Genomic DNA, 10,263 nt, shown 5'->3' on the forward strand with positions numbered 1-10,263 from the left:
AGTTGGTCCCCGAAAATTCGAGAGAAGTTTCGGTTCCATTTCAGAGACTGGAAAATGAAGCCTGAAATTGAGAATATCTTGCAAAATAAAGCAGAGTTGCACATGAAAGTGCAAGAATCCTTCCCACTGAATCCAGAGCAACCCACATGGCAGTAGCTTGGTTGCCGCAAAATTGTGACTTCACGATACCCAGGGAAAAATATCCTTTTTGGAGCAATTTAAGCCAACTACTTCAATTTGGAGCATGTTTCCACAATTGGAGCAGCACTTGCACCACTGCATATCATTTAGTTTCCCAGCTTGGACAGCAAATTCATCAGCGGACTTAGTAAGTTCATCTATGCAAAGCAATAATCTAAGGAGTTTTTAAGGACTAATTTGGAAATCTAAGTAGTTCCAAGTACTCCTTGGAGACTTTTTTATTTCCAAGGAGTTTCTAAGGAGTATAAGGAGCCTGTACGAACCCTGTATTTAGTACAGCTATCAGAATAAATTTCCTAGTAACATGCTATCTTATTATATTATAATAGTTTTAGTATGTCTACATTTTAGTCTAAACAGCTCAGCATAAATCGAAAGAATAGTTTCGAATTTTGATCTTATCCGTACTAAAGTGAAAAATGAACTTGAGGCTGGAGGGCTTTGAAAATCCTTTTTAATTATTCAATATTTTCTACATTACGATAAGGGTTTTTGACAGTAATTGTCTAAACAAAGAGTTTTTAATGTCAAAATAATTCAAGAACATAATTAATTCATCACTTGTAATTTTATATGTATGTTTATTTATAAATATTTCTCATTCATAATAGCTAATAATTATCCTTACATGAAAATTTTGGGTTTTTGGCACTTAACAGTTATTACGAAGATTTATATGGAATTATGGGATAATTAAAATCAAAATATAGATTAATAACAACTTATAATTATTATCAAGAATACTAACTTACTAGTTAGAAGATATTTCAAATAATAATAATTAGTAATAGTATTGATAATTTAAGCTGTTATCTTTACATATATAATTCTTATATTAATGACATATTATATGAATCAATAGCAATTATATGAAATATTGTGTATGATTTACATAGTTATGCAGGTAGACTTATAATAAAATGTCCTCAATGTCAAATGAGAAACTTGATCCTTTGATATCAAAAATCCAATTTTGTTGCAAAGTGCTCAAGTTGAAACAGGTTTATTAACTGGAAGAAGCTTTCTGACTCATGAGAAAAATTTCAAGCTAAACTAGTATGACAGTTGTTAATTTTGAACCATCAACGCATTTTATTTTCCTAATAAAGAATTGCAAAAATTGTTGAAACAAAAAAAGTAATAAGCAATATCTGAGGGACATTTCCATATCTTTAGCAGTTTGTATCGACTACAATCACCTAAACCAAAAGGTTTAAAAAAAAAAAAATGAAGAGGTTCACACAGATTACAAATTAAATAAGTTGACTATCCTATTTTTAAAAAATAATTTAAAATGAGATTTTACGATATAGTTTAGATAATAAAATCTTTAATGCAAATTTGTAATAAATGGCTATTTTGAATTTTAAGTAACAAGAATAACCATGTTCTAATTCCAGAAAACTTTATCAAGTTTTTCAAGAAATATGTGTCATTCAACAAAATCTGTTATTAAATCTTTGTCATTCAACAAAAAAAAAAAATCTTCAATACAAAATAGAAATCTCATAAGTAAAAGTAAATCAATGTCTGTCCAACATAATACACATAACAATAAAAAACAAGTCCGGAAACTCAGCAATGGGAAAATTTCTGTAGCATGATCTACACTAAAATAAATGTAAAATTTTGGCAACTTCAGGGCAGTGGGGTGCAAGAAACTATAAAAAAATACTATAGAAGGGTAACAACTCAACACTGCCACACAGACAAAGCTCAAAATTTTTTCCTTAAATTTGTTCCTTCTGCACCCTAGCAATTGTAGTTGGCACAATAGATAATGAAAGGGAAATATCTCCATAGACCATTATTATTGTTTGGGTATCAATACAGAAATTATTATTTTCTGATAAGTAATTTCAATTATTTATTTTGTTTAGATTCTGTGAGATCTGCATTCTTTGCAAATTGAAATAAAACAAGAGCACATTCATCCTCATTGTTTAATAGAACTAATTTACTAACACACTTTATTTTATAATAATAAGACAGCAAGTAATACCGGATTAATAAATTTAAATATCAGTGAAGTGTACTAAATTATATGCATTAAATACTTGCAATAGAAATTTTTTTATATTTGTTAAAAATTACAGAGCCTGATAGTCAGTCGTAGTAAAAAGCAAGCATAGACTTTCCTCAGTTTGGACTATGCAATCATGAAAATGCGGTAACTAAAAACTAATAATTTATTCGAATTTAAAAACACGTTGTAGTTCGTTTAAGCAAAATATAAATTATAATAAGAGAACATACTCAAACAATCTGCAAATGAAACATAATCTTGTGACCTGCTTTTGTATGTTAATTCGAATCGGTATCCTAATTTATTAAAATTCAAACTTTTTTAAGAACTAAATTATTAAATTAATATACTAAAATATTATGAAAATATTGCATAAACTTAAGGTAATGAGAATCTAATATACCATCCCGATTAAAAAAGTATTCGAAGTTGGGCAATAAAATATATGGTTAGTCCCTTCCCCCTCACCACGAGATGTTTCAAAACAAACAAGCATACGACACACAGCTGGAATCGAATCTCAGTTTCCGAAAATTATTCAGCTCAAATAAGAACTGAAACAAAGTTAACTCTCAAACAGAAAACCAACCTGTGCAGTTGCAGTATTTTCTTTCCTGGTATCTATTTTCTTAACGTAATCTTGCATTCTTAGTACAAGACCGTGCGCCATTTTAGCTTCACCCGTAGGAAGAGTCCATAATCCTGACAGTAGTTCAATCCATAACTGAATATCTAGGAGGACTTCATCGCTTGAAGAATATCCTGACCAATGATTTTCCCCCCTATGAACAAGCAATTCTTTGTAGTTCACTCTGATACACTTTAAAAATACTTAAGTTAAAAAAATATACACAAGGAGATACACAAACGAAAAGCAGTCTCCTGAAATTACAAATTGATGTGATACAAACGTAAAGACGAGAAACCATTACCGATTAAACAAAAGTCACGTACGCAATCGATTCATATCGTTAAAATTAGAACAAAATAAGAAGTTACTAATTTTGTTAAAATTATTTCTTACAGTATAGTGATCATTGCAAAAATATTTTATTCTTTGAAACATTTTAATAGCAAAGGAACATCACTAATTCAGACAGATGCTTAGGAATAGTTTACAGTGTATGCATAATGTTCTCAGATGGGAATTTGGAGATGCAAATGATTGGTGAATTAGATTTGCCTGAGAAAAACTCACCAATCAGGTTCTAATTTGTATCTCAGAAATCAAATACGCGATTTGTTTCAAACAGTAGGAATACTACATCAAAAATTGCTCTTTCTGCTTGCTTTTTTTCCCTTCTTTTTTTAAAAAAAAAGCCTCCAGTCAAGTTCTGATTGGAATGAGATTTCTCGCATCCAAATAAAAAACTGATTGATGAGCTCTTTATGGATAAGTGAATATATTTCACTTATCCTGATCTTAATTACACGCAGTTTTTTTTTGCGTAAGAAAAAATTGCAGGCAGTGAGAAAAGCTCCTTGATTTTCAGCAGATTTTTGTGGATCTTTAGTGATACAAGAAAACTTTTTTGTGTTTCGAAACTTGCAATATTTTTTTTTATTTTTGTTCTGATCATCAAAATTTTGCTCGTTTTTCGTTTATTGTATTATGCGAACATTCTCCGTTTTTAAAATATATAATCAGCTAAGTTTTTCATTAAAGTTAATTATCTTTAAATTGTCTTGATCTGTGGCAGAGAATAATTGTCAAGTATTGGATCTTCCAGGCATCGGCCTGCGAGAAATTAAAAAAAGAATATCTCAGAACGAGACCAACTTGAAAGGTATAACTCATAGCCACCCCCAGGCAAACATCTAAATATATATATATTTTTTAAAATTTTTGCAAGTTTAAAATCCATTTGGCACTTTGGCTATCGTAATTGGCGTGGCAGATCACGATACGGAAATATCAAAGTGATCTTTTTGCAATATACGAACGTAAACAATGCTCGATTTAAAAATTTTCTTAAATTTATTCAAATAATAAATAAAGTTAGAATCTTTTACTTTTCCAAAACTTCTTACTTAGTTCTAAATTTGATTAAAACAATAGATATTTAAATTTCTTTTGAAAAAAATATTGTAACAATGTAGTGTATTATTGAAATTCATTCTTATTGATTATAGGCACCAATGTGCTTGTTGCTTAAAACTTGAAAAGGCAGTCACCAACACATGGTGTCTATAATAAAAATTTTTTGGTGAAGTATAAAATTTAGCAACTCTTTAAATATTGAATAAAAATCCTTGTTAAAAACATTTCTAAAGAGGTTATCTGATTCCTGTATACCTTAACTGAAAATGCTGTAAGAATAATTTATTAAATTCATATGTGTGTATACCCATATCTTTGCACACATTTGCACAGCACAGTATATATAATTTTTTTCTATGATTCAATTCAATAATTAGACTAACTGAAATAAAACTTATCTTTTATTACAATAAATATAAAATTTGGTAAACTACCAATGGTAAGCAAGATTTGGTAAATTGAAAAACTACTTTGTTTTCATTTTTTTTCCCAATTTTAATTCAAATTTCCTTATTTGAAAAAGAATATAGTTTGTCCTATTACAGGGGATTTTTTTGTTTACCTGTATTATGATAAGCACAATAAAAAACTTTTAAATTTTTTTTGCAACTTTTCTATTTTATATTATGAATTTTGTATAAAATATCAGGAAAAATAGGTAGCTATTTCTAAAGATTTTTTTGTGTTCTTTTTCATACAATTTCTCCACCTGACAACTTTAGTAAGGGATGTACTTTAGTCCTTTTTATTTAATATAGAATATGTTTATAAAATTGTATAACTTTAACTTTAGAAAATTTTTCACTTTAAGTAATCTTACTTAAAGTTGTTTATTATTGAAAAATGCGGAAAGACATTGTCAATGAAGAATGAATAAATTAAGAATTTCTAAAATACCTGAAGAATATTATTTAATTTCATTTAGTTTCTATATCATTCTTGCTAATTTATTCATGAATAAAACAATAACTAAACTTTTCTTGATCAGTTTTCAGATTATCTTTTTTATGCTTTAGCTATTTTTTTCTTCTTCATTTTTAACTAAAAATGTAAACTAAAACAAAGCTTACACATTTGTGTGCTTGATTTATTTATGCTTATTGGTATTTACATAATCTTTGACTAACTGTTTTCTTATTGCTTAACTTTCTCAAAACCAGTAATAAGGATTGCGATAAGCCGTGGGCATCATCCAATTTTTCAGTAGGATGAAATGAAGCTCCTAGTCTCCAAAATTCCACATTTGAAGAAAAAATTCAATAAAATTTCTTCCATCATCTGCTTATCATCAACAAAACAATTACTTAAAAAAAATTCCCGAGCTTGTCTTCAGTTTATTTAAATTTATGACAATTCATTTTTTTAAATTTATCTAAAATAGTGGGGAGGGAGAAATTTTTGATAGGAACTTATAACCATCCTGCCCTGTTCCAACAAGTCTCATGAAATAAGAAGTCTGCTTTTAATAGCATTAGCCACTGTCATTCAAGACAAGGAATGACTTTATTTTTACATTGTGTAAATAAAAATGTGAAGATTAAATCAAAACTCTTATGATGGAGATTCGTTGTTCCAAAAATTTGAATTTATCACTCATTTAGTGTGTAAATCATGTCCAGTTCTTTTTAAATTATTTTAATCATATTAACAACTTCATTCAATAATCACAGAATTTTTAAAATGATCAACTGAAAAGTCGCTCACAATTTTTACTTTTAATTTCAGTTTTAGTAGCTTTAAAAATTAAGGAAATACTTTATTTAAAAATATTAGGTTCTGATTTAACTAAACAAAAAAATTTTAAATAGAATATTTATTCTTTTGGTTGGTTTTTAGTAAGAGATGATGTTTATAATTGAGAGTAATCACAGTAATGACTTTTTGAAACAACTATATTAGAAAAGTCATTTTAAATTGTTTTTTTTTTTTTGGTTTGTAATTTACAGCTTTCTTATAGTTTAAAGAATAATTTTTATGAAATATATTTTTGAAGAAGAGTTGTGCAACTTACATAATGAAAATTAGAACATAACTTATTTCCTTGATCAGGGATCTGTCCAGGACAAATTTACTACCGTTTAGCGGTACATTCACAAATTCAACTTTAGGAAAAACGGTAGTTTTACAAAATACTTTTAAAACGCAAGTTCTAAGATTCTTCTCCCCCCCTCTTTTTTGTTTTTGTATCCCCGTGAGGAGCGATACACTCCTATTTAATTAAGCATGTATAAATGTGTAGTACATGCTTGGTTAGATAATGAGGCATGGTTGCCTAACCGATCGCTTACGCCATGTTATATTGAGCTTTTTTCCCCTGCAGTTTTATTTTTAAAATTAAACGATGAGGCACTCCCTCTGTAAACATTACAGGAAGTTGAAATTTGAACATTATTCTAAACATTCAAATATTGTTCTAAATTTATTCTAAAAGAGCTTTATGTTTTTATGAAAAATTTTTTCGCTGTGAAACTTTTTCTTATATGACCCCGTGGGAAATGTTCTCATAATTAAAATAACTTTTAGTGCAAATCTGAAGGCATGTTGTTTTTTTTTTTTTAAAAAAAAATTCAAGTTGAAATTTAACAATGGACAATGATTTTTATGGATTTTTAAATTTAGATACAATTTCAATCCCAAACTTTTACAATAGCAAAATTATTTTTGAATATATGGGGAAAGATATTTAAAAATTTACCCGTCATAAATGATTTTTATTTGTAGTGACAATTTTTGAAAATTTCTTCTTACTTTATAGTATTTTTGTGTTGGTTTTTTAATATAATTTTTAATTTTCATGAATTATGTCTAAGTTTTCACAAAATAGGTACCTCTCATAAAAACCTAGACAGACCCCTTCTGAACTTACAACTTCAGTTTTTTCCCCAAAATCTTTCACAGCATCTAATTATATGTTCATGGAATGATATGTTCAAAAATTAGTCTTACCTTGTACTTAAATCATGTGTTGAAAAAAAGAGGTTAAATTGCTCATTAATAAAATTTTTTTTCCTAGATACTGAATGGAGAAAACAGAACAAGCCTCTTATGAAGCTGAAAATACACATGTAGATGAGGTAGAAAACAAAAGAACTGTTTTAAAATGGATTTTCTCCCATGTAAGTCAATGAAAACACTTGATTTAAATCTGAAAAAATGTTGGTTTTCACATTAATTTCAGTATTCATTGCAAACTTGTGTACTCCCAGGGGTCTGTCCACGTTGAATTTAATACCGTTTAGCGGTACCTTCACAAATTCAACTTTAGGAAAAACGGAGGTTTCACAAAGTACTTTTTCTTAAAATTTTATTTTTGTATCCTTAAGAAACAATAAATCTATATTTTTACTATGTTTTTTTGTTGATTTTTTAATATCATTTTTAATTTTTCACAAATTATGTCTAAATTTTCACAAATAGGTACCTCTCAGAAAAACCTAGACAGACCCCTTACTCCTCTACACAGAAATTCAATTTCAGTCTAATTGGAAACAATATATGAGAGAAACATTTTTACAAATTTTTCCATTAGCGAAATGGCTAAAAAACTTAAACATCTGAGCAATCGTTTGGGTTTTTTCCGAACTTTCTTAATAGCTTTCTTACTACATGTTATTTAATGAAAAAAAAAATAATAAATCAATAAATAAATAATCCTTTGATGTAAAATATCAATGCAATTTTACTCTGACACACAACACTTTGTGGATTAAATTCCTTTTTTAAATGTAATTTTTCTTTTATTAGCATTTTCCACTTCACATTTCCAATGACACAATTTAGATTTATACATTCATATTTATTTTCTTTCCTCATGAAAATGATATATTGCTAAACATGCTCTTATGTTTTCTTTTTTAAATTTTCTTGTTTAAAATTAATTTTATTTTTGTTTGAAACTAATTTATTTTTTGTTTAAAATTAATTTTAAAAACTGTTAAAATGTTTTTCGTACAGATCCTAGATGTTATGTTTTATGTGGGAATGTGTTATCATTTATTTATTTGTCCATATACAAAAGTAGAAGAGAGCTTCAACATGCAAGCCATACATGATCTTCTATATCATGGCCCTGATATTTCAAAGGTAACAATTATATATTTGAATATTTTTCATTTTATTTTATTAATGATTTAATTGTAATGTCAGAATTTATCATTTTATCTGTTATTTGTGTTAATTAAGAGATGCTGCTGCTATCGCATGACTTTTGGGAGTCATCTCCTTCCTAAAAGGAGTGAGTCTTACCAGCAATAAGCAAGCTTGTCTGGCCTAGAATAATTTGTTTATCTTGCGTTTTCTATTTTGTAATAAAATTAATTAAGTTTTATTTTGGAGTTTCCTTAATAAGTCCCTATCAATCGAACCACAGTTACTACGTTAATATTATGAATCTGAATAGTAACATAAATCCAAAAATCATGATTTATGAATTTTTTTGTGAAATCTTCAATCAAGAGCATTCTTTTTTTCGTCCCTAAAATCTTTCTCTGTTTTTAGTCTCTACCTATTGTTTTTATGGTAATTAATGGTGGAAAGACATTTTTGTTTAGATTTTGTAGTGGGTTTCAGGGAGATGTTTGTTATTGCTCTTAGAATAGAACCAGGGGCTTTTAGGTTTGCTTTTGAATGATCTAATCACCATCCGAAAACAGGAAGGCATAGATGAGTTTTGAAGTTTTATGGGATTGTTGCTATTCACTCTCATTCTGAACAAAGAGACTGTTTGGCTCATCAGTTTTAGGCATTTCATGCAACGAGGCCTCATGGACTTTAAACAATTGTTTTGTGTTTTAAAGTAAACTTTCTAGCAGGGTGACTATCTGTAATAAAGAATGAGAAAATAATGTGTTCAATGTAAATGGTCGGAATGTAGGAGATATAATTGTTGTTGGAATCAAACCAGAGACGTTTTGGTGGACAGATGGGTTGTCTAATCACAGAAAGTTGAAACTGAGACGCACTGAGAACTGCTAAGTTTTCTTTAAGGGAAGAGAAATTGAGGCCAAAGCACTCGGATGTCTAATGCTCAAAAGTGTACTGTAGTCAAACTTTTAGATCTAGTGTTTGTGATTGATAATTTGAAAGCAAAAGTTGACATAAAAATAGTACACATTAATTAAAGTTAAATGTAAAATAATAATTTTCTGTTTGAAATAATTTCTACAACTTTTTACTAATTGTTACTGTCATTTACTGTATTTTTAAAAATAAATATTGCTTTGAAAAACTTCTGTTAACATGATAATGAAATAAATGTGCTTTTTAAATTTATATAGCTATATATATTTCTTGTTTGTATTTTATTCTTTTTCTGCATGTAATATATTTTCGTTTTTCTGTTTTTAGTATGATCATTTAGAATTTCCTGGTGTTGTACCACGTACATTTTTGGGACCAATTGTTGTTGCCATGTTGTCATCTCCAGTGTTGTTTCTTGTTAATATTATAGGACTAAACAAATTTTTCATGCAGTATGTTGGTATGTATATTTATTTTATTATGCAACTTAAAAATATGTTTTGAAGTCTTTTAAATTTACAAATGATACAAAGCTCTTCTTAAAAAAATTAGATTTCACATCAAAAAACAAGTCAGATGCAGTAATAGAAAAGCAGCACCTAATTAAAAGTAAAATTTTTTTATAAATAAATAGATTATAATGTCAATCAAAATTCTCAGCCTTTTCTTAATAACTGCAGTGATCTATGTCTGATCACATTACAAATATAAGTTGTTTCCTGACCACCTTTTGTTATGGTGATCACCATATTACTTTAATGGGAATTTATCATTGATGAAAATTTTGACCATTTTTTCAAATTAGCTAGAATGTTTAAATTTCACTAGTGTTCTATGCCTTTGCTTCTTTAAAAAGGTAAAAATAGAAATTTTTAAATTTGTCTGTGTACACTGCTTAAAAATATTTTGAGTTATAAGTTCACTGTTTAAAACTTTAAAAAAATTTTTTTTCTCCAAAATTCATATGTGTTGAATT

General features: G+C 28.0%; 2 protein-coding genes across 4 annotated transcripts in view; one reads left to right on the forward strand and one right to left on the reverse strand.

Moving 5' to 3' along the window:
• LOC107438052 (serine-rich adhesin for platelets) overlaps positions 1 to 3,352 on the reverse strand; it is a 31,916-nt gene extending 28,564 nt beyond the window's left edge. The window contains exon 1 of one of the 3 annotated variants that reach the window (XM_043039627.2): positions 2,817 to 3,352. In XM_043039627.2, coding sequence (XP_042895561.1) covers positions 2,817 to 2,897 — 81 coding nt within the window. In that variant the 5' untranslated portion in view covers positions 2,898 to 3,352. The other 2 variants (XM_043039626.1, XM_016050227.4) reach the window with 2 other exon arrangements.
• Positions 3,353 to 3,747: 395 nt separating this feature from the next.
• LOC107438060 (Alg12 alpha-1,6-mannosyltransferase) overlaps positions 3,748 to 10,263 on the forward strand; it is a gene marked incomplete in the record, with an annotated part of 16,680 nt that continues 10,164 nt past the window's right edge. The window contains 4 exon segments of the mRNA XM_071177641.1: positions 3,748 to 4,014; positions 7,282 to 7,384; positions 8,223 to 8,351; positions 9,615 to 9,747. Coding sequence (XP_071033742.1) covers positions 7,289 to 7,384; positions 8,223 to 8,351; positions 9,615 to 9,747 — 358 coding nt within the window.

This window comes from Parasteatoda tepidariorum, chromosome 2, assembly GCF_043381705.1.
Source record: "Parasteatoda tepidariorum isolate YZ-2023 chromosome 2, CAS_Ptep_4.0, whole genome shotgun sequence".
NCBI classification, from domain to species: Eukaryota; Metazoa; Arthropoda; class Arachnida; order Araneae; family Theridiidae; genus Parasteatoda; species Parasteatoda tepidariorum.